The sequence below is a fragment of the Camarhynchus parvulus genome, chromosome 3, assembly GCF_901933205.1.
Source record: "Camarhynchus parvulus chromosome 3, STF_HiC, whole genome shotgun sequence".
Lineage (NCBI taxonomy): Eukaryota > Metazoa > Chordata > Aves > Passeriformes > Thraupidae > Camarhynchus > Camarhynchus parvulus.
Genome location: NC_044573.1, coordinates 29,658,600 through 29,684,096, shown reverse-complemented (window position 1 = coordinate 29,684,096; position 25,497 = coordinate 29,658,600). Strand labels below are relative to the sequence as shown.

The 25,497-nt window shown below is 35.3% G+C and overlaps 1 protein-coding gene across 3 annotated transcripts in view; it reads right to left on the bottom strand.

The window, feature by feature from the left end:
- The window catches only part of BTBD9 (BTB domain containing 9), a 105,905-nt gene that overhangs the window by 64,372 nt on the left and 16,036 nt on the right, over window positions 1–25,497 (bottom strand). For all 3 annotated transcript variants that reach the window (XM_030946345.1, XM_030946347.1, XM_030946346.1), the window contains exon 7: window positions 25,288–25,407. In XM_030946345.1, coding sequence (XP_030802205.1) covers window positions 25,288–25,407 — 120 coding nt within the window. The remainder of the gene's footprint in view (window positions 1–25,287; window positions 25,408–25,497) is intronic.

Below are 25,497 nucleotides of genomic sequence, written 5' to 3'. Positions count from 1 at the left end.
CTCCTGATACATAATTTCCAACCTCCCACCCAGAGACAGGACATGGACTGGCTATGCAGGTTGTTCTGCGAAGGCAAGAAACAAGACCCCATGAAAGCCAAGTATCTCATTCCTCACATTTTCATCAAAAGAGAGAAAGAAAAGGAGGCCACAAGGAATCACTGCAAGAAACTGACTACAAGCGCCACAAGATACAGTGTAACACTACCCCAATTGGACAGGTTTGTTCCTTAAACCAAAATTTTTGTGAAAATACATTCCCAAATACATTTTGCCCCTGTTATACATGAAAATATGTCATCCTGAGAAAAAGAAAGTAGATCCTTTACTGCCATAATGCTTTGATATTAAAAAGTAGTCAAGTAGCTATTATTTAAGGCATTACTCATAACAATAAAACCTAAGAGGGAAGGGAGTCAAAGAAAGAAAAGTATCTTTCAGGTTGAACCAAGTAACACAGAGTAAGCAGAACTTCTCTTGTTAACAATAACTCAGGTCACAAGAACCTGAAATGTTTTCTCTTTATAAAGTGGCACACTGACAGCCATTTTACATTAAAATTAAAAAAGAAAACAAAAAAAATCCAGAGAAATAAATGCTTCAACAACTAATGGTTATTTCATGTTACTTTACCAACAAAAGAAAAAAATGAATTTAGGTATAGTTCCTTGAAAAGGAAATTTTAGCTGTGGCTACTCTGCTTTCCAGATACTTCTGTATTATACTTAGTGCAGAAAAGGCAAAGATTGTCATTTTTTCCAAGTCTCATGGTTTTCACCTGTTAAATTTAAGAGCAAAGAGCTCTCTATCTCTTGTCCTGGGGAAAGAAATTCAAAGACAGAATTAATACAGGAGTCTAATCATCTGCCAAATTGTCAAGTGATAAGACTGCCATATTATGATGATCAAGCCGACAACTTCTCTACCATCTGAAGGGAAAGGTCTCACTCCATTTCCAATTTCATTATTTCAAGCCTCCCACTTTTTAAATTTCTGGCCAAGGAGTTCCACCTCTCAACACTTCTGGTGTTTATCAGAGAGAGCTTCTTCGCTTAAATCAACTTAACTTATTGGAAGGCAGAAAACTACCCTGTCATGGGTCCGTGAATTGAAACTGCTCATGCAGAGGTCAGACATACACCAGAGCCAGCACAACGGAGCAAGGCTCCATTGTTCACCCAAGAATGAGGAAAAAAGTTCTTCCATCCTTTTCAACCTTACTACAGTCTTGCCACAGATTGTACTTGCACACACAGCTAACCCATCTTATGAACCAATTAGTCCCCTAAATTGCTTCAAAGAAGTAGAAAACAAATGTTTCCTCACTGTTAATAAGAGTTTTCTAACAGTAAGCATGTCAAGACATTAAGTGAGGGGACAGGATTCACATCACCAGCTCTGAGCACTTCTCACAGCCTTGCTCTGAAGCAGGGGGTGACCAGAAGCCCTGTGGTGAAGTTGGTGTATGTGGGTACCTGAATGATAAGTGATGCACTTGAAATCTCATCAGGCACCTAAAGGAAAGCATGGAACTGCACCCAAAACACTCAACTTCCATGTCACTACTTCAAGCAGAATAACCTGGTATCTTCCTAATAAATATGAGGGCAAGGGTCATCAGCTGATGAACAGATCTGACAGATGCAATTACATGGCTACCAGAAACAAGGCATCTATGCTTCCAAAACCACTTCGCTCAGACCACCAGGTCATACCAAGCTGCAGAGCAAGTGACCTAGATGGAACATCACAAGCCTGGTACATGCTTTCGAGTATTTACGCTACCCAAGCTACTCATACACATTCCTATAAAGTCTGACCCACATAACTCTAACTAAGGAAATTTAATGTAATTATTTAAAACTTCATAAAATCCAAGTATCAGAATCCTATGCACAAGCATTGTTTTACAGACATATTTATTCTGCTTTTTCCTTTTTTTAAAAAAGTATGCATTTCCTTCTAAAACTGCTAAAATGTGAGTCTGTGACAAACTGCAGCAGAAATGGATCTGAAGCAATGAAACACAAAACATTAAAATACATGGCTAAAGAGATGTTTAATTAAGAAAATTATCCTTTGTCAAAACCTAGCAGCAACACTTTACAGTTTTTGTCCACAAGACACAATTTTATTATTCATACAATGCCATATCAGGTCTGATTAAAATATAAAATCTCTTTAGGAAATGTTAAGACTATATTACACCACAATTTACAGCTTATTTGTCAAACTGTGACAACACTGTATTTCTTATCAAACAACCTCTATTACTATGTATGAAAATTCACCCTAAAATAACTTCACAGTTGTCAGAGATGACTGTAAAATTAAAGTCCATGGTTCAGTACAAAATACATTCAATACACAAGCATAATGGCTGTATTGAGCTTTGTATCATCTACCCGCTCCTTTTGGGAAGACATATGGCAACATTCATTCTTACTTCCATTGCTCACTCTGTCTTAAGCTTTCTTATATATTCTTTCTGGATGTGACAAGAAAAACAGAGGCCTGTTGAAGTGCTCTGAGCACCTGGAAAATTAGATCAGGTGGCTATACCATCACTGCTATTCCCCACCGAGATTAAAGGTTATTAGTGAAGACTGTAAAAGGGAGTTTCTGTAAAGGAGAATTTGAAAGAATCCTGATTGCCATAACTTAGAGAGTAATTAAACCAAAATAATAGACCTTATGCAAAGGTTTGACCAACATTTTAATGAGGTTGGAGAGCACTTTTTTAAACTGCTATAGCTATGGACTCCTGATAACAAAATACTGTACTATTGAGTGCTCACACAATGCAAGCTATTGAATTTCCAAACAAGAAAAGCAGCCAAGACTCTTGAGTCTTAGCTTTCTAGCAGCTAATTTCAGGAAATTCAAACCTTTTAAAACTGCACAATAAAGTACTTTTGTACACCTTTATTAGCTGAATCTGTATCAAAGAGCAAAAAAATTCCTGATGAGATCTCTGGGTTTGAATGCTGAGGTTTTAACTTCAGCAGTGGGAGACAGGAATTAAAGTACTCCCACTGTCAGTTAAGTCCACATTTTAGTTCCCTGTTTGGCAATTACATTGACATTATTATTTCAGCAACCTCAACATTCACTTCTGCTCAATTTATAGAATAATACAGATTAAAAAAGGTATAATTATGACTTCAAAATCAAGATTTTTTAGAAACAACATCTACATAGAATAGGCACTTGCTTCAACTCTGATCTTTAAGTCTACTAGAACAAAAACACAGGAAGAACTATAAAGAACAATTAAACTGAGCAGAAGGAAGAAAAGAATAGATAAATTGAGAAAATTCTAATTCTAAAAATTACAATCTTCAAAACTACATTTACTTTCAAACTTTCTTCCCACATAAGAGCTGGATGGCAAAATATGAATCGGAAAGACTTCTGGCTTTTTTCCTTTTTTTTTTTGTTTTGGGTTTTTTTGTGTTTTTTTTTTTTACATATACATTTAAATTAATGCTAAAAACAACAGCAGCAGCATTTTGTTTTGATTCAGTCAAATAAGGAATTTTACATGACTTTGAGTAAATTATAACCTTAAAAGTTTAAATAACTTGCAATGAAACCATTACTGTCACTCAAACAATTTTCTACAGTTAAAGTCTGCATGTTAAGTGTAAATTAATTTTCCATTTGAAGAATATCAATAATTTATCTGCTCAGTGTGAAGAAGGAAAGATGCAATTGGAGATTTTTTCCTGGAAAGATTTTAGTTATTGCACAGCACTCTCTAGTGGCAAAAAGCGTTCAAATCAACTGGAACAATTCTCACTGAAGAATTTATGTCATAACACGATTTTGCATGACTTAACGCATACCTATGCTTCTTTGGAGTTTGGAAAAGTGCTTGATTTTGTGTCGGTTTTAGTTTTTGTTTTAGTTTTGTGGGGTTTGGGGTTTTTTTAAAACTACAATCTCTCACATGCAACTTTTCTCATGGTAGTGCTTCAAATACAATCTTTGTGAAGATCATTAATGCTAAATTTAATAACATTTCATCTTTGCCTAAATCATGCCTTTTAATTTATATCTATGCAGGATATTCCACGAACAACAAAACAGAAAGCCTTTGCATAACTCTCCATTGATGTTCTCTGACTTCAAGCAGAGTCTGTAAGGACAGATCATTCTGAACTGCTGGAAAGCAGCTTCTGCAGTCTCCATGTATACTTCTTTCTAAAATGTATTTCCAAGAGGACTATGATTCAGTAGGTTACAAATAAAGATGTGGACACCCACACATGTAGTCAAATTGTATTTTGTACATTATAAATTGTACCTAACGCATATAATGACAAATACCACCTACCTCCATTAATCTGCACAAAAAAAGACGTAATAGATGTTTTCTGTTATATTTTTAAAATAAATTATTTTATTTTAAGATTAATATTATCTTCGCGTATGTCATCCCAAACTCACTCATCCATCTCCTGGGAACAAAGATACAAGGTTGATTTCTGCAAGAAGTGCGGAGGAATTTACTGGTCTTTCAATAAGCTCACTCCCTACCTCTCCTAACAGCAAATTTTTCACTGGGATCATTATGCTAGACAGTGTAGATTTCCTTTTATATTTGTGAACTAAGAAAAGACCCCTTTACATTACTTTTCAAATGCAGATCAACTTATTTCCATGTTCATTAAAAAAATAAATCTGAAATTCAGCTGTGAAATGGAAAAGCTGTATCTTATTATTTAATCACTCAGGACATGCTGGTTCCTAAACTCCCATTTTACACCTTTCGGTGAAATGGCACACTTTCTGTCAGTAATAAAATACTAACTTAATTCTAGCAATAGAACAAGCACAGGTAAGACTGGCTAATTCCTTATTATGACAAAATTGTAAATATTCTGTTAATAACTGTCTATAACAATTTTTAAACATTAAAAGTGAAGTTCAATTGTATCAAAAATTATTGTTGAAGATACAAGTTAAAGATATGAGCATCTGACTTAAAACATACTTTGTCATAAAAGAAATTAAAAATAACATTACAACCCTGAAGACAGATGGGTTTGTGTTTTTTTTTTTAAACAAAATGTAAGAATTAGAATTATAGTCAGAGGCTAGGAGCCATTGCAATTTACTACATTTATTCATTTCTTGTTATTTAAATGGCTTATTTTTAAGCGTTAAGTATCACATGTAAAATTATGTTTTCTAGACAAGACTTTTACACAATAAAAAGAGTTTAAAACATTTTCATTACTGAAGTACATTTCAGCCCAAACCTCCAAAGAGAGAACTAGGGATACACTGGTTGGTGTGACACATCCCTAGACAAGCTCCCCAGGCAGGAGCAAACAGTGCATTCCAACTGCTGACAGCGAGAGCTGAGCAGGCTCTGATCAAAGCAAACTCAAGGACCAGGGATTCAAAAGGCTCTGGCAGCCAAAAAGAACTTATGTACCTAAATACTGAACTTGCTTCAAGAAAGCAAGCCAAAATGCTTTTATCTAAGGAATCACCTAGTGCTGGGAGGAATACACAGCCCACTGGAAAGCCCTCAGATGGATCAGTTTCTTTGTATGCCTCAAATTTACACATACAAGCTCTGAAGCATTATTGACTTCTGATACCTCTTACTAGCTGAGGTATGACCCAAAGACTAGATTAAAAACTCCAAACAAACCAGAATTTTTCTTTACTTCTACTTCTTCTTCTTATTATTATAATTATTTCAAGGTCTTTACATTATCCAGAACTAAGCTGCTCCTGTTGAGAATACAAGATTTGAACACCCTTTGGAACACTTTCCTTGATTTTATTACCAGGGTCTGTTGGGTTTTTCTAGATCTATTTAGTGAAGGTAAAGGTGGATATTTGTTGTTCTGAAAAGCTACCCTGGCAATAAACAGGTCTTTCTGGTATATTAGTATCACAGTTTCACAACTTCTGGAAAATACCACAGATACAAAGCCAGCCTTTGCCCATACCAATCTCTACCTGGAGTTCAGAATGATCCTGCTGAGCACAGCAGGATCTCTGTATGAAGTCATAGCTCAGAAAAGCTTTGGAAGTACAGTTTACTCCTTTAAGGGTTGTATCATAAACATATTGATGGCTGAAACACTGCAGAATTCTTGGAACTTAATAAAAAAACTTAATTCCACAACAGGATAAAGCACTGATTTTTGTCATCAAGCAAGTTTAAAACATGAACTGCATTCCCGTAAAGAACTTTTCCCACTATCAAGTATCTGCTAGAACAGTTTGCACCATTTAGCTTTCATTTTGAACATAGTAAAGACTAAATGCTGAAGGATCCTACCTAAAATAAAAAAAAAAAAGCAAGAGGGCTTTTTAAGACCATATAAATCCATGTTATTCCTTTTTTCAAACTTTACAGAAAAATTCCTATTTTAGGGTGTCAAACACTTATTACAAATTAAAAACTTTCTGAAGCATTTTTGGTCTTTGAATTAATTTTAAGGAGTACATGACCATGGAGACTGTGGTTGTTTCCAGAACTGATAATTTAGGAAAGGAAATTTATCAGGACTTTATTCTGAATTTCTTACTTTATTTTACTTAACAAACAAATTCTAGTTCTTATATGCACAGCTGTCTTGATAGAAAGAAGATTTTAAAGAAATCTTTTATTATAAAAAATCTTATATTATTGTTTTAAAATATTATTACATGTGGTATCTAGCTAGCTGGATTTTTAATACTCCCAGTTTGATCTAATTTTAACGTAACATTTTGAATTTTAAATGTTGCATTCCCGTATAAACTGAGTATTACACCAGCATACAATGTGCAATTAAAACAATTATGCATTACATTTATAAAGGAACTGAATTTAATTTTCCTGAAAGTAGTCAGTATTCTGCTTAAATAGGTTTGTATATCTTCATGCATATACACATAAATGTGTGTGTGCATGTGTGTATAGGTGCTTTATATAGCCATTGAAAATACTATCAAATACTGTGAAAACACTAAAACCAAAATCAATTCAATGTTTGCTACCTGTTATTTTATAATGATACAACACCAGAGAAAAATAGTATAGGAACCACTGCTTACATAAGAAAATCAGTTTTCTTGAACTCCTAATTTATTTTATATCAGTAAGAATGCTTTAAATTAAAATTCAGTACCCTACATGGGCTTAAATACATACGACACAAAATTTCCTTTCCTAGTCAAAGGAAGATCTGACTGTGTACATTTCATGTTAAACCTCGAAATTACTGTAAGGATAGAATAAATAGCTTCTCACAGGCACGCTGACTTTTGCTATGAAAATACACTGAATTTATATGATAGTTCTCACATGCTTTCTGCTCCAAAACAGTATCTTGAACTATTGTGCAGACTAAAAAGCCCAGTCTATTCTTTCAAGAGGTAGTCTTAAAGAATTTTCATAGGAATATGAATTTGAAAAGTTAGCAAGGTGCCTTAAAACTGTGACTAAACGTAGTGTTTTGCTGACATCTTTCCTTATCATCAAACAAATGGATATTCTGCATATGAACTGTCACAACAAAAAGTAAGTTGAGATTTTTTACATTCTTTTCTCTGAGCTGATCTGCTTCTGCATTGCAAATTTTAGTACAGCACTAGAGCCTAAAGAACAGCATTTTTAAACCTCTTATCATCATTTTTAATAACAGACAAGCAATATAAACATAAGAATTTTCATCATCTGGCCTTTGTATCCCTTTCCATATGAGAATGCAAATGGCCTCAGCTCAGCAGACAACAGAAAAGTGTCCAACAGCAGAGACAGAAACCCCTTTTTGGGCTCCTAATGAGGTCTCCAGAGCCCAAGGCAAACCAAAAACAAATTGTACTTTCCACACATTGGGATGTGGGGGCTGTGAGGGAGGAGAGGAAGAAAACCCTGGAGCTTGTCATCTGAAATTAATTGAACTTAGCCATGCCAGGAAAACACTGGTAATAAACCCTCCCCAACTAAATAAAGCTTTTACACTAGAAAAAAAAATAAATTTATGGCAGTAATTTCATCTTGGATTTTTCAAGAAGAGCTTGCTGTTTTTCTTGCACTCGATAGAAAAAATCCCAAAGGAGCAATGTAGGCAGCAATAAGGCAGACTTCTAAAAAGATACCACTTAATTTCTCACTCCCCCCTTGCACTATTGCTCCTCTTCCTCTTGTATTTAACTGAATATTAACTCTTCACTGAAATATGCTACCTCAAGGTTTCTCATTCTGTAGAGGTAGGAAGTCTTATGTTTCAGCATCCCCCTGAGAGGGTATTCCATCTCTGCAGGTTCATGATTCATTCCATCATCTTAAAAGCAGTCCAGAGATGCTAGACAACTTGGTATTAACAAAATGCCATAAAAGATCAAAACATAAAAGACCTTAAAATAATAAATCTCATCTTGAGCCAGAGGATAAACATTCTATATGAGTAACTGACATTGCACTTCTTATTCCCTACATGCCACAGAAACAAAGTGATCTTGGATTTGGCAATTGCTGAATACATGTTTTTCTCCCCTCTCTTACACATCTTATATTCTATTAAAAATCCAGCAACTAATGTTCATAGAATCTACTTAATATACAGTATCCAAATCCTTTAAGCACGAAAAATAAAAGTTTGCAATTTTAGTTTGTTCTATAAACAGAAACAGATTAACCAATATAATCTAGTTTTATTTTCCTCATTTTCAAAAAAATGATACAACTAAAGGAATTTTTTAGATTAACTGTATTAAAAAAAAATAGCAATGCACTCTACAAAACGTAAAGAAATTATCAGTGACATAGTATTACTTCACTCTGTATCATAACAAACCAAAAATTTCTGTACAGCTCACACATTTGTGTCGTAGAACAGCTTATACTGAGATGCTTTTCAACCACCAGAAAAATGCCAACCAAAGTTCTCCAAATTAATCATTTAATGAGTTGAACCTTGTGCAAAAAGGTTCCACACTCCGTAAAAGTCAGTTCAAGCAAACCAGAACTATGCCCTCACTAGACCTGATAGCCCCCATTTTAGGCCTGCTACCTCCAAGCTTTTCCCCTATTCTACACAACAGTCATTCTGCACATAAGGACAAGAAAACCTCTCCCAGAATCCAGTCTCGAGATTATTCTGGCTACACTAACTGTTTTTGAGGTCATCTGAAAACGGAAGCAGAATACTGCCCACACTGTTAATGCAGTAGGCCTGTCCCGGGCACAATTCCAGCCCAGCCCAACTGGCACTCCCTTCTCAAGCACTACTTCAGTGAGGGTCCACGTTGGCCAGGAGCTATTCCACCCAAGGGCAATGAGGACACTCAATACATTCTGAAAGCTGAATGTAGTTTTATATAGGATGAACATGGCCAAAATGTAAAAGGATACTACATGACTAAAGAACAGGCATTGGGACTATTTAGTCCATTAATTTTTAGATACCGCTATAGACTATTTGAAGCAGTTTCAAAGGTTTAAAACAACAGTTATTAGGAGCAAATATACTTTCTAGGTCAAATGATAAATTCCGTAAGTTTGTTCAGCATTCTCCAGGCTTGTCTTTCATGGTCATACTTCTGCGATTTGCACATGACACTTGCTCCTAATCGTACCTTCCGCATTTAGCTTACTTTGCCCTTTGGTTCATATCCTCAGTTTAAAAGGTTTTCTTTACTTTAAAAGCTTATCCTCCTATTCTTGTCTTCTGCCCAGCCTCTTCTGAGACTCACAAGCTACACAGTTCTTAAGAGTTTATGTAATCTCCGTATCAGGCTTATACTGTATATGTAAAGCTGGAGAATGCCAGCTGCCTTCAAATAGGATGAAATAGTTTTTTTTTTATTTTAAGAGCAACAAAATTTGGATCAAGAAAAAAAACAGTGCAGCATTTTTTCCCTTTAAACACAATGGTTATCAGGCTGATTTTCTGATGGAAACTCCTGAGAATCAATCAGTGACATTGGTAGGTAGTTTATTATCCTGTATTTATGTATTAATCCAATTATATTAGCCAAATATACACAAAGAAACTTTACAAATAATCTCTACTGCCTGCCATATATATGCCATTTAATTTACTGAAACAGTTCCACATCTCATCTAGCACAACTATCCCGTCATTTTCAAATCAACAAAACATTCCCTCTAATTCTGTTGAAACCACATTTGATCCATTTTACCTTAAATTAATCAGTATTTACAAGCTGTTGTATCATAGTTGTCCATAGCATTCATCTAGTGGTGCAAATTTTTTGAAGTATCCTCCCAGTTCGGGACAGAAAGATGCTGCCAGAATAAAACCAGCTGATACCACTGAGGAATTAAGGCCTTTCCCACATCAAGTACAAAACTTTTACTCCTTACTCTTCCCTCCCTTCTTCTTGCAGTATCACCCAGGTCGCAGTTTAAGTGAGAGAAATTAATGATGAGCTCCTGTTGTCTTTACCACATGTGTCTACAGGTAAGAACGTGTTAAAGGAATGAAGCCATGCCAGGTAAACTAAAAGCAAAGGAAAGGTATGAATGTGAGATAGCTTTAAACTATCTGGCACTACTTCAGCAGAGAATTAAGAGCATCAAAAACACAGAAAAAAGACTGATATAAGAAAATACAGAAACCTTACCAGAAACAGCAGAGAAAAGGAAAAGAGCAGCTCAGCAAAACAAAGGCTCAGCCTAATTCAGGGACTGATCAGATCAGCATTTTTCCACTTTACTGATGACTGGCCTGCAGAGAGTCACTAGGGCACTGTGCTATGGGTGGAGAGCATATTCATGTGTAATCCAAGTGTTTTCCTACTTAATTACTGTGCATTAAGAACAAGAACTATTCTTCACTCACAGACTAGATACCATCCTGCTCTCAAGCATCCACAGCCAGTGGAAGATACCTAATGATGCAAAAAATCTTACAACTTTTTTTATCTCCTACCACTGTAGCGTGAGGGAATAAAGCAAAGGAAGTTTCAAGCTTGATTCTTGGATCTCCTGTCTACATCTAATTTAGCTAATTGTTTTTCTTTCTGTAAGAGGCTGGCAGAGTTTCCTACACACTCTGAAGTCCCACCTTCCAGTTTAAGCATATGAGGTTAAAGCAGAGCACCAGATGTTTTCCTCTTCAAGAGGAAAGTGAGAGTCAGCATCAAAAATCCCTGCCTCAGTGCTAACCTTGAGCTCAGGGCAGAGGCAGACCAGCAGGAACCATTCCAACAAGGCTTTCTGAAGGAAGATGAAGCCATGACAGCACAGCATATGGCAGCTGTGTGTTAGTCACTGGGCCAAGACACCAGCTGTCTTAACACCTGGTTCTTTCAACCAGAATAAACCACTTACAATTTAGCCCTTGCCTGGAACAGAATTTAAAAGATTAAATAAGGAATTAACGGGTTTTTTAACTACAAAGATCTCCAAAGCAATAGAGGAAGAAGGTGAGCATCAAGACATTGTTAACGTGCAAGTGAACAGCTGCATTTAACATGCTCAACAGAAAGCGGTATAAAGAGGAAAGCAGAGTAAAAAAGAAATGCATCTTCTAGCATCCCAGATAACAAGCACTTGTTCCATTTGTTCTTTTGGAAACTGTGAGAAACTGTATTCTAAAAAACAGGCCACAAAAATTACTACAGTGACCCTGGAATAAAGTATTCTTCATTAAAGCTCTAATGTTACAGTAACTATGAATAACAATTCCTCTAACATTGACGCGTGGCCATAATTCTACAAAGAATAAAATTTCAACTTTATTTTTAAGACCACATATCCCCTGCACTTCCAGGCCTTGTGAAAAGCACAGCTGTATTTCAGAATATCTGGATAAGAATTCTCCATTTTTGTTCTTCATATAGGTGTTTGGTACTTTACTTTTTATCCGTTTTATATTCCAGATCTAATAACTCTGAAGTGGAATGTTGAAAATATTTGCATATAATTATTATGGAATAAGTTCACTCTAAAGCACCACATATGAACACCTAAAATATCCTGCACAAGAAAACAAAACACAAAAAAATGTAGCTCTTCCCCATGAGTGATGCTAATTTTTATATATATATATATATATATATATATAAAATCTTCTCTTTCAAGTTGTGCAACACTAAGATCAGACACATCAGTCTATTCCATCTTAGTGGAACTTTTGCTCACTCAATTAAAGAGTATTTTAGCCAACTTTCATGAAACTACCGTATTAACTGGGCTAGAGCTTATAGATAACTAAGAACCGACGTATAAACCGATTTATTTCCTGACCCATAAATCAAGATTAAGTACAAGGTCAACATAAAAATTCTCCTTAAAAGACTAGGTGGGTAGGAAAGTTCCATAGTACTGTGAAGACATTTCTTCTATCCAATGTCTGAAGCAACAATGATGGATTCTGAAAGCCAGAAGTCAGAAGGAGAAGGAGCAAACTGTGAAAGGAAGCAAACCAAAAGATGTTCAGAGGAACGCAGAAACAACTCCTCTCTCCTTTAAAAAGACCATTAGAAATAGGAAAAAAACTGCAGAGATCACTAAAAAGCTCAGTCCCTTTCTATCAGTGTGATCCTATGCACCTCATACAAAAGCACTGTCCATTCATTGTTGGTGACTCCACTGGTGACCTCTGTTTTCTTTAAAGTACTACAACTACTTCAAGTAATTTCCATGGTAACTGCACACAGTTTCTAATTTTAATAGCTAAACCAAATTCCTACCTGAGTAAAATAATACATATTTTAGCTCCTTATTTGAGTGAATTATGTTCATAATTCACTAGAAGCTAAAATGAACAAAGATATTCAAGTGCAGTTATGCCTGAAAAAGAAAAGAAGGTAATTTTCCAGTTTTACAGCTGCTTTCAGAATTCTGCCTGAAGGATTACACTCGGCAGTTACTCAGATGCAAAATATTACTTCTATTCCATAGATTTTGAACATGAACTATTAAATCTGTTAGATCAATAGCCATTCCTCCCACGTGCACTTAAGAAATTAATAACGACTATAACATTTCCACACTGAAACATTTCCATTTTAGGTAAAGGATTAGAGAACAAATATATTCAACTTCTAACACTGCACCACGGCAGTTACATACAATGCAAGCCATAAAGCTACATAATGAAGATTAGATTATGAATTTCACCAAAACGGCAATTTTAAATAATGTACCACTGAGCTTACCTTAAAATAAAATGGGAAAATAGATGTTCTTCAGTGCCTAGATATATCTTTCCCCCTGCAATTTTTTTGTCAAACGTAGCCAGTAAGTCAGCTTCATAGTTTGTTTCTGAACAGCTCTAACACTGGTCATTCACAGTACAATATGAGAAAAAGTATCAAGTAATTTCAAACAGTAGATAGAGAAGATCTATCTGGAAATCAGCTAATTAAAAAAAAAATATATAAATTGAGTCTTCCAAAAACGAGAAGCTACTCAAGAACACTTCTAGAACAGTACTTTAAACAGGCTGTCCAGCAAAGTGGGCGAGTTACCATCCCTGAACTTAGAACACACGTGTGGATGTGGCAATTGTGTGTTGGACTTGACAGTGCTGGGTTAATGGCTGGACTCCATCTAAGAGGTCTTTTTCAACCTAAATGACTCTGTGATTCTACTTCCTCTTACATGCCACACCGTCAATAAAAAATTTATCACAGAATCATCCCAAAACACATATTTTTAACTGAGGTCCTGTATTTGCCAAAGTTAATACAGGAAATGGGACAACCTGGGCAGACAGTTTACATTCCATGCATTGCTTTACGCAATTTTCCTTAGCCTATAATCTGGAGGATTCTTCAGCATTAACTTTTGAAAGTAATCTCTACTAAATGAGCTTACAGGAAAGAATAAAATGTTCAGTCAACGCCCCAGTTGCTAAATGCCTTTTAAAATTAATTTTAGACACAAACTAATATTGTATCTAATATGCATCTTTTGAGAACTCCAACTTAGAAACTGTTCCTTAGTTCAAGAAGCCCAAAAATTTTGTTAAAATGTTGCAGAAAAAAAGTATGCTAAATATGCTGCTGACCTCAAGCATTATTATATTTACTTCCAGAGACCTATGGGGGAAACCACTTAGGTGCCAGATGTGATAGTGCCAACACATGCCCACATGCCACAGGACCGTAAAGAGTTATCTACATAGAAATCAGGTGATGCATAGATGGTGCAGGCACAGCACAGGTAACTACAAAGTTTCCATAATACAAAGAGTAAAAAAGGATAGGGAGCCTGAAAAAATAAGTTTTCTAGCAGCGAACAGTAGCTTCTGTTAAAAAGATGGATTGCACACTCTTCTGTGTAAATTACCTGTGAGTACAGTGAACCCCTTTTACTTTACTATAATTCAATACTCGTGAACATGCCTGACAACCGCTGATGATACGAGGAACATTCTCTTACTACTAATCTGCATTATGTCAATCCACACCAAGAGAATAAAAGACATTTATAGTCTCTAGTTTCACCCAAGAGTGAGCTATTTCAATTTCATTCATTTTCACTCCAAAGAAATAATACAGATTTGCTATATTGAAACAATTTGTTTCCCTTTCATTTACACACTTACCTATGAAGGCAAGATGAAATATGACACAGGAAGTAATCTCTCTTTACAGCTGTTACATGTGCTTTATAATTTACTGCAAGCTGGAATCATCAGCAATAATGTCTTCTAGCCCTTCACCCTATTTTGATCTATCGAAGTTTTAAAATCAGTTTTCATCTAAATATACATTAAATCATTCCTTTAAAAAAGACGGGATGAAATAATATCTGAATGGGAAGAGTGTCTATGCATATATATAGTGTTTCACACAGATTTAGTTTTCCTAGCTGCTAAGTCAAAATCAAGAATTCTCTTGTAAAAAAAAGAAAAATAACCCCAAATAAAACATTAACATCATTAGCAAAACTGAAAAAAATAATTAAACTGTCCAGCTACCAATATCCAATAAAAATAATAATAGCAATTCTAAAAAGTCAAGCTCAATAGAAATTAGAAGAAAGTTTAATAGATAAAATACTTAGTTCTATGCACTGAGGGAACACAACTGCTATACAAAATCAGCCTAAGGCACAGTTAAGATTGATTGTATGCTTCAATACTACATACTCATAATTTACTCTTAAATTTTTCACATGTCCAAGTATGTGACACTTAAACCCATAATTTCTAGTCTAAAAAGCTTGAAACAGTAAGGCATTACTCTTTTCAGCTATTGCTTTCTTAACTGAAGTTATTTTTAAACTCTATTACCCAAATTTTGCTGGTATAAAAAGAGCAGAGATGCCTGATCAGTTAATGGGAAATGAATATGTCATTTTAGATCACATAGCAAATGAGTATAAAATACTCCAATACAAATCTTATACATTCAAAGAATCAAATAACTTTAAGGTAAACTGCAAAACTGAAAAAGTTCCCCTTTCAAGTCTTCACAGAAGGACATCAAAGAAAAAAATTATTTTAACTTCAGAATGTCTCACTGATTTTTACGACTAGAGTTCTAGTCATGAACTTTAAAAAAAAAATTCGATTTTTATCCTCTCCCCCAAAAGAGACTTAAAAAAATTCCCTGGATAGGCTCAGAGGGAAAATTTTGGAGAAAATAAACAAACAAACCCCAAAAAAGAAACCAAACCAACTAACCAACCAAGCAGAAAAATCCATCTCCCTCCATTTGATTTTAGCTTCTGACCTATGTAAGGGTATTAATCTTTGCAAACAGTACATCAAATTCAAAACAATACTACCAAATTTTACTTTTAAAAATTGAACTAAACAGGAATTCTCATGTGGCTCACACAGTTACTTGCAACTGTGTGAAAGCCAAAAACGCTTTCATTTGCTAAGTACTGTCAAATATCAAGAACAGAAGTACTGAAATCTTTAATCTTGTTTCTAAATAGCCTGGGAGCTAATAAGCCTAAGTTCTTGTTAGTGCAGCCTCCAAGTCTGCAGATGAAAGAAGCTTTGGATAGTCAGATAGCAGGGTGGGGTCACTGAAATACTGCACATCATTGTGAAGGTTGCTGAGAACAAAGCAGTGCTGTTCTGTCACTCTGTTACAGCTTGCTGCACCCAAATCTCAAATGTGCACACACGGTTCTGGTCTCCACACCTCAAGGAGTACATACCAGAGTCACAGAAGGTACAGCCAACACCACCAAAAATCACAAAAGCAACTGAATAGACGGAACCAAAGAGTAGCGCTTGAAGAGTCTACACTTGACATTCACAAAGGCTTAGTAAGAGTCAAACAAGTGAATGCAACGTTTTCATTCACCAGATCCCACAATACGGAATTAGAAAGAAAAAGTAGCAAAAGGATTGTCTAAATAGATAAAACTACTTTTTTTATGCAATGGTTAACGAGCTTTTGGAAAGCGCTGCCACTACAACCTGCAAGCAGTTGACAGCACCCCAGTCAAGAGAGGGATCTTAAATAAATGAATGGCCAAGGTATCTCTGAATATGCACTAGCAGGATCAGAGGAGTATGAGGATGAACACACAGGAGTCTGTGCTCACAGCCTCTCCCTGACCAGCACCTCCTGCTCTCCGGGTCAGAGACTGCACACGCAGCGAGGTGCCCACTGACCCAGCTCAACAGGGCGCCTACACTGTTAATGTAATGAAAATGCAGCTTGATTAGCCAACTTTGCAATTTGCCATTAATAGAGACAGGGTAATTTAACTGAACAGAACACAGATTTAGAGATCAATACTTAATACACCTTCCATCACAGCTGTTATTCTCCAATACAAACGAGAAAGACAATGGTATGAAGAAAAGTAATGAAACTACTACTTTATTGATCACTAAAGATGTTACTTGTAGTACCTAAAATTTCCAAGATCTTTATTACATCTGCAGTGAAGTATAGAAAAATTTGTCCCACTCTTACAAACGAAAAACAAGCTTGACAGTATAAAGCTGTTAAAGTCACTTTGTGGTGAAAATCAAAACCCAAATGCAGAATCTGGTGTTTTAGAAAAAACATTTTTTCTTTCTTTTAGAAGACATTACAAATAATAACTGCTTCCAGTACAGTAGCAGCCTAAAAATCATAAATCCCATGTGGTTTTCCTATCTTTAACCCTACCATAAAAAAACCTCTCTTAAAACATTTTTCACTTGCAGAGTTTTTCCCAAACATTATATTTTTTTGAGTAATATATCTCTTCCATTGTTTTCTTTCCTTCTCTTACTTCTGTCAGTTGAAGAAACTTATACACATGTTCATGTCTTACTATCCACAAATTTAATTCTCTATAGCACATAATTTGTTCAGTTTGACTTTTCCTTTTCAACTGTTTGTATCCTATTTTCTTTCATATTAAAGAGTGAATACACCTTTTCAAAACTATTTAAAGCTGCATCAAACAGAACCATCAGCCCCATCCTCCCAATTGAAACTGAGATGAGAAAGAGCAAATAGAGGCAAAGCCCAAGAATTTTAACTTCCAGACAAGTTGCATGAGCTTCTTTTGCAGAGAAAAAGGACACTGAAGAATAGTTTACTTTAGGGCTTTTCTACTCATACTCTTACCTTTCTGCTGCACAGAAGATAACTAGAGGTTTGTGAACAAAGAATCAAGTTTAATCACAAACAAAACTGCTTTACTGTAAAACTTTTATCATCCAAATTATTCCACAGCTAAGACTGGCCTAATGTTGGCTGACCGGTGACTTTATAAATTTAGACACTGAGAAACACATCCACAAAAGTGCATTACTTGGTTCATGCAAACAATCTGAATACTCATAATGTGCAGTTTTAAGTGTGGTACAGCGTTTCAGATACACATGGGCAAACCGTGCCCATTATCTGCTAAGACATGGGAAACAGAGAAAAGCTTTACACAGTGGCATCAAACAACTTCAACAGACAGCCTCCGGGATCAACGAAGTGAAATAAACCAGAATTCTTACAAATTTTCCAAAACATTATTTCCTCCTGGAAAAGCCTGTCTTTGTAAACATGTATGGCAAGTTTTCACAGTAATTCCATCTCTTGGAGTGCAACAAAAAACACAGAAGAGAGTTTAAAGAAAAGAAGTGCTCAAGATGCCTTTTAAACACACTCGTCTTCTGCAACATTAACTTTAAAATACAGCTTGCTGTAGAATTATCATCAGCAATTTGATAATTCAGCATTTAGGTGTATCTTTATGCATCACTGTCAAGCTGAATAATTACTGATAATGTTCACTTACATCAGATCTCATTTATGAGGTGAAACATTGAAAACAGAACTCAAGACAATTTAGAGTTTAAGAAACTCAAAATGAATACCTCAAAATTCAGACTAAAGAAATTCTAACCATACTACAAAAAACCTACTTATTATTATGTCAAGCATGAGAAATATGTAATCTAGGTCTCTTAAAAAGTTAATTGTTTCTTCCAAACCATAAAGCAAAAATAAAATAATATATTACACTTCTTTTTTATAATTCATGTCCAACAAACAGGATTGGCAGGCTCTCCCTATTTCTCAGGTATTTCTATACAAGGTATATTGACCCTCTACAGATACTTTTTCAGACAAATACTCATTTTCAGCTGATAAGTTGTCTGGCAGGTTGTCATCAATAGCTTAAATACACACTAGCTTTTTTACTTTTCCTCAAAGCTGAGTTGGGCTCTTTAGGTTAAGATAATTGAAATTGCTATGACAGACAGGAGAAGGAGTCTGAGAAGAAAAAAGCTGCTTTGATAAAGTCCTTGATCAAAAATATTATTGATTATTCCTGTAGAGAAATGAGCTTTTGTATCACTAGGAGCAGATTTGGAGCTGAATTTAGAAATGTAAGCTTAAGATCAAAAGTATACATAACCTGAAATGAAGAAAAAGATCTTTTAAATCGATAAACACTCCAACCCAGATGAGGCAATAGCTTTCTTGATCCTGTGTAGATGATCTACATTTTTTGAAAAATCTCAGACTATCACCTTTTCTTAGGAACAGAAAAAAACATCAGAATGAAAACCTACTGCAAGAGAAAAAAGGATGCTTAAACACTGATAGACAGAAAAACAAGTAGCAGCTATTCACTAAAATGGAGACTACAGGAAACCATTTCCTCCTATTTCACAGTTAAAAGGCAAAGTACTGGAAACATGCCAATAAAGACTCCTAAATATGATCACATCTTACAAGAAAGAACAATGAACCCTAGTCCCCAGCCCCAAAACAAAAAAAGAAAACTGCCTGCAATGAAAATTGATTTTTGAAAATAACGTCAGTGAAAAGCCTCAAAGGTCTGGAGTAACATTTCAAAATTGCTTTTCCTATTTATTACTATGCTTCTGTAACACAAATCAAGATAATTTTTACTTATTTCTGGAAATTACATTATTGCTGTATCACTTACAGTATTAGATTCAGGAAAGGATTTTAAAATTTCAGTATCCAGAAATAAAGAAAAGCTAATTTGAACTATGCAGCAAGGTTGGGATTTCTTCGTAAACTCAAACACCAGCATATCTGCACAGTTAGAAATAAAATATTTACACAAGAGTCAACACTTCCCAAAAAACAGTACAAATAAAATAATTAATCAACATGTTGCCTGTGCAACTATTTGTAGTTCTCAGTACTACAGTAACTAGGGTAAAGATGGTTTCAGTTACCCAAGTTTAATCACTCCATTTACAGGAAGTCCTTTTATAAGGATATTAAGAACTTAATGATAAAAAAATTTTTACATACTTTTCAGACTGACAGAAGGCCTTACCAAGCTCTTACCAACAACCCTTGGTTTGCTTTCTAGTTAGGTCAGTGATGCAGTAGGGCTTCATTTTAAGTTAAAACAATGTTCAAAATCTTCTTTTGGATGTCACATGCTTTTTCTGAACACCACCATTCCCTACTGGGAAACAACACATAAAAAACACTCCCAGCACTAAATTAAATCTGCAGACATTGCTTTCCCCTCAGTTTATTTCAAGTATGTTGGACAATACCTCAACTGCATGCTATATCCACTAAGGTTCCACCAAGCTCAGGAAAACTGCAAAATGGCTATCCATAACAGTTAATGTTCTCAGAGATCTACTGGTAAGGCTGAGAGTGAGACATTGCTGCTTAATCAGTAGCTAATTTCAGTGACTCTCCAAAAGACATAGAAAAATAAAATTACTGCAGCACCACCAGTAGAAATTACCAGAGTTACCTGAGGCTGCCTGATTAAGACCAGAATCAAAGAAAAATGTTTTGTCTAGCCTACATGTGAAAATCACATCTCCTTGCATGTCATTACCTACAAAATAATTGTGCACATCTACTAACGTGTCTGAGTTTAGAACTACCTTAGTACTGAAAAATTTACTCTTGTATTTTTTCAGCGTTCAGAAGACACAGTCTACAATTTAATTTGTCTTCACTCAGGCAGAGGATTACAAATACTGTAATCATTAGTAGCAAAAACTGTTGAAGCACTAAACGAAAAATCCACCCAGTATCATCAATGCTTAATAAGAGGAAAGGCAAGTAGTTTTTTCCTGCACTAATAAATACATCTAAAATACAAATATACCTTCTGAAGTAAAAATAATTCTAATGCCACACTTTCTATAGCAGCCGGGTGCTTTAAGGGAAACATGGAGCCCTTATATCACTATTAATTCAACACAGTAGTACTAAAAAACCTCAAGATTTTTCAGCTTAAAGCAGATGTAAAAAACAGGAAAAACAATATGCTTAAATAATTGCCCACGTTTACAGCATGCTTTTACAGGCATCTACCAGTTCTCTTAATAGAAACATACTTTAGGACCACTTGTTCATGCAAAAATAATTAATATTTCCTTTTGATAAATCACACTATTATCATCACAAAAAGAGCTAAGGCAGTAATAGCAAATACAGACAAAAACTGATCTCTTTACTATTTCAATATATTTTTTGAATGTTGGTACTACTGACAAAATAGCATTGATTTCAGACTATAAATTGGTCAGGTCAGGGAAATACTTCCCCAATCAAAACACAGAATCATCCAATGTCAAACTAAAGATGGAAAATGAATTGAAGGTTTCCTTTTGATTTTATGTACTAACTCCGTACTTGCTCCCTCTATAGCATAAAGAGTAGATCAGAATGATTTTGTAAATCTTGGAAGTTTAATACACAAAAAAAGCACACAGTAGAAAGAACACTTTCATCAAAGGAGTGTAAACAGAAAGAAATTAAGTATTTTAAACTTTTATTGTAGTGACACCTTGTGGCTACATCTGCCTTATTATGAAACCTCAAAATTTTTCATTTTCTTGTAATTCTTTTAATGCAGTTCTTCAAATATTGTGGTCAAGGATGAAGTAAAAACATGAAGTCACAAAACAAAAATGAAAAGATGAAAAAAGTGGGAAGGGTGAGACAGAAAGCAGCATTACCTTCTCAAAGACCTTTAGCATTTTTAACATTCACTGCTACAAGAGGAATATGGAATAACTATGAACCTGACACTTGTTCCTAACTTCCACAGGAACATTTTCTGTGTCCTGTCTTCCCTCTAAACAGTTTTCAGCTTTACATGAAAGTTGATATGAAAGTGTAAACAAAGAAAACAGGACCAAAAGAAATTCTAAAAAAATGAACTACTGTATTGAAAAAAAAAGGGGGGGAACACCCCTGTAATCCCACTCTCTTATTAGCTTTTTCTGCATAGTATATGATTGTTCAATTTTCAAGGATGGTAGAATAATGTATTCTAGAAGGATTTAAAGCAAAAACTGAAAGTCTAAAACAATCACATCAATAGAACCCCCATATGTTTTACTCAGTATTTTCTTCTACTAAAACCCCTCTAAATACAGCAACACCCTGTTACTTGCTATACTAAGTTTTGACACTGAACAAGTAATCTTTGTACAAATTAGCTTGTTTATCTTAATCAGGAATCGCATCCTACAAAGAATACAAATGATCTGATGTGTGTGAGAAAGCACAAACAATCTTCTCATCTTTTTATTTTAGAATTTCAGTCTTCAGTTATTGCTCTTGCACTTTTTTTCACTTATTAATCTGACAGAGGTTATGGCTGCAAAAGTTACTCTGAACACATTAAGACAGACTGGAGCATGCAAGCAACATGAAGAAGTCAAGAGTGTAAATAGTCTTATCACATTACTTGACTTTGCCTAATGAGTTTGGATGGTTTGATATGCACTTTGCCAAATACAAATCATCTTCCATGGGAAGCACAACAATGCCCCTAACTCCAACACTACTGTAAATATTCTATAATGCTCCATATATCAAAAAAATCAAATCATGACAGAGACTATGACACATATGACAAATGATTCATTAAGGAGGCTGAATTGGTTTTAATTCACTGTTGTATAAATTATTTATTTAACAACTAATGGCTAGAAGGTTGCATTTTTCATCCAGCTTGTGTGAAAAAGGCATTGATTGTAGAATTGAATATGGATAGATTTGCTTAAAGAGGGAACATGGATAGATTTGCTTAAGAGGAAAGTCACAGGTTTTCAAAAAGACAAATACCCCAACCTGTACACATGCAAATAAAAGACACACTCCATCAATTTTTATGCCCATGGAAATGTTTGAGTAGCTTCTTAAAACTTAGATGAACAAATCAGTTCAGATGCTGACAGCTCTCACCTTTTAAAACTAATACTTATGTGAAAGGTAACTCAAAAAGGCAACTAACCCTGCCTAATGTTGCAGGGCTCACATCCTGTTTATAATCTATGAAGAATTGCTCTAATGTATCAGACAACTGTACATGTTCTACTCCCTCACTTTGGCAAAAGGCATGCAAATAAAAAAAACCCAGTCCATAATTCTACTCTTCAATTCTTTGTTGCACTTCAAAATGACATCTTACACAGTGACCTCATAAAGCACTTTGAGCTAAAATAATTTTTTTAAATAAAAAAAAACCAAATCACCACCTAATTGAAGACCTTCCTGGTGAGACATTCAGTCCATAATTATCTACTAAAAATGCATTCAAAACTTTAGAAAAATTGCAGCATGGTTCCCTCAGTGGTTGCTTCCAAAAATATTACCTGCATTAGTAAGACAAAAAGAATAAAATGCCAAAACTAATGGCAAGAAGACAGTACATAACAAGATGCTTCCACTCCTCATTAACAGGAAAATTTTGGCACTGGGACTTGAGACACTAAAACAAGACTATACAACAGAAGCAGCATTAAGCAAAATAGAGTGTATAAAACTCTTAAAACATATCTGCCCTTTGATAAGCATGAACAACATGCCTGTGAAACAGAATATGAAATATTAAAGGAATACATTCTGACAATCTTATACTTTAAATCTGTGCTCACAAGACTGGAGAACACCTCTTTTTTAGGTGTCAAGAAAATGCTACATATATTAGGATTTCTGTTTTGTGTATGTTAGTATACTGGAAATAACTAATTCAACTTGTTCAAGTAAACAGAACTACTTTAAATACATTATCACAAAACACTGAAACTGGAGACAAAAGAAAAGTTTAGTAGTCCTTGCTTACTTCCTTTGGAACAGATTATTGACGAAAAGACAGATAAGTAAGTGTCTAATACTAATATCCATGTGTACACAGCCTCCCCTGCTCAAAGCCTCTCTCCTGGAGGGAATTTGATCAAAATTCCCAATCAAAGGAGATTCAACCTTCAAGTAATACCTAACTATTTATATTAATATAATTAAATAAAAAGGTCTTAATGTTGAACCCCTCAATGGAGGCTTCAATTCCCTGGTGTAAATAAAGATTACAGAAAATATTATCTAAACTATAGTTAATTATTATGGTGACACAGCTGAGAATTCGTATTTTGCCTTAAGGTTACTGCTCCTTAACAATAAGTGCTCATAAACTTAGGCTGCTACATGACTTTATCTTTAGCTCTTCCGCTCTTCAAATAAGCTGCATCTCCAAGAAATTCCCAACCATTTTGTGGGTATGATAATGAGGAACAGAGATTTATAGAAAAGAACAGGATTTCTTTGGGAAAAAGAAAGCACTTCTCTCCATGGAGATTCCAAGAGTTGCTGTGCCAATTAAAAAGTTTATGTCTACAGAATAATTATTACAATGCAGGTCATTTCCTCTCAGGGTCTATGACCCAAACCTAATGATGACAGCATCTTTAGTATCTACAGGTTGTATCCTCCCTATCAATTAGCTCAATTCAGTTTTTGAATAAGACTGCTTCAATGTGATTATCAGCTTCTCGCAGAATTCCCAACACCTATGGTTAAAAAAAACATTTACGGTTTAAAAAACATCACTTTAACAACACTTAAACCCATCTATTCATTTTCACAGAATGGCAGAATCTCAGAATATGCTGAAGGGACCTATAAAGATCACCGAAGTCCCTGTCATGGACAGCACCATCCCCAGGAGTGACACCTTGTGCCCAAGAGTATTGTCCAAACACTTCTTGAACTCTGTCAGGCTGGTGCTGTGACCACTTCCCTGGGAAGCCTGTTCCACTGCCCAACCATCCTCTGGGTGAGGAATATTTATCTAATATCCAACCTAACCCTCCCCCAACACAACTCCAAGTCATTCCCTTGGGTCCTGTCACTGGCCACCTCAGAGAAGAGATCAGTGCCTGCCCCTCCTCTTCCCCTCACAAGAAAGGTGTAACTGCAGTGGGATCTTCCCTCATTATTCTCTTCTCCAGGCTGAACAGATCAAGTGCCCTCAGCTGCTCCTCATATGGCTTCTCCTTAAGGCCCTTCACCATCTTTCTGCCCTCCTTAGGACCCTCTCTAATAGTTTAATATCCTTCCTATATTCTGGCACCCAAAACGGCACACTGGAGTCATCCCTCAAAGCTCCTCAGTCCTAACTTTCCCCTTTTACAACTATTTAAAACAGTGCATCAGTAGAAAACACATAATTCATTAAAATACATTTTCAAGTTCTATAGTAGGTATCTAAGTGCATTATAAACATTTAGACAGTCAAGGAATCATGTTTACTACTGAGTGAAAAAAACCCAGCATCAGCTGCAAAAAAAGATAGGTATGACTCAAAAAAACAACAAAAAAAGAAGGAGATAGGTAGATATGGAAAAACAATAGTTTTCAAACTGGATACCTGCATTGTATCAACTACATTAATATTAGAACAGGATAATATAAACTATGATAAAACTATATAAACTAAGATATACTATTTTTTTAGCATAGCTGATAAAAGTTGAGCAATAACACATTTTCAGAAATACATAATGAAGTAGCAAGATCCAGCAATTTATTCTGGTGCCTACATTCTTTAGTGTCAGCCACAGTATATTACAGTGATGAACTAACCTGCAGACACGGGCAGGAAAATACAGGTTCTGCCAGGACCGACAGAGGTATTTAGAGTGATCGATAACCCGAATCCAGTCCAACTCATCCATGGACACCTCAATGTAGTAGGAATAAGACCTATGGATTGTCGAAAAACACTGGTTAGAATACAAGTCAACAAATTTTAGGTATTAAATTTTACATCGATTTCGATTTTCAGTTGTGTTG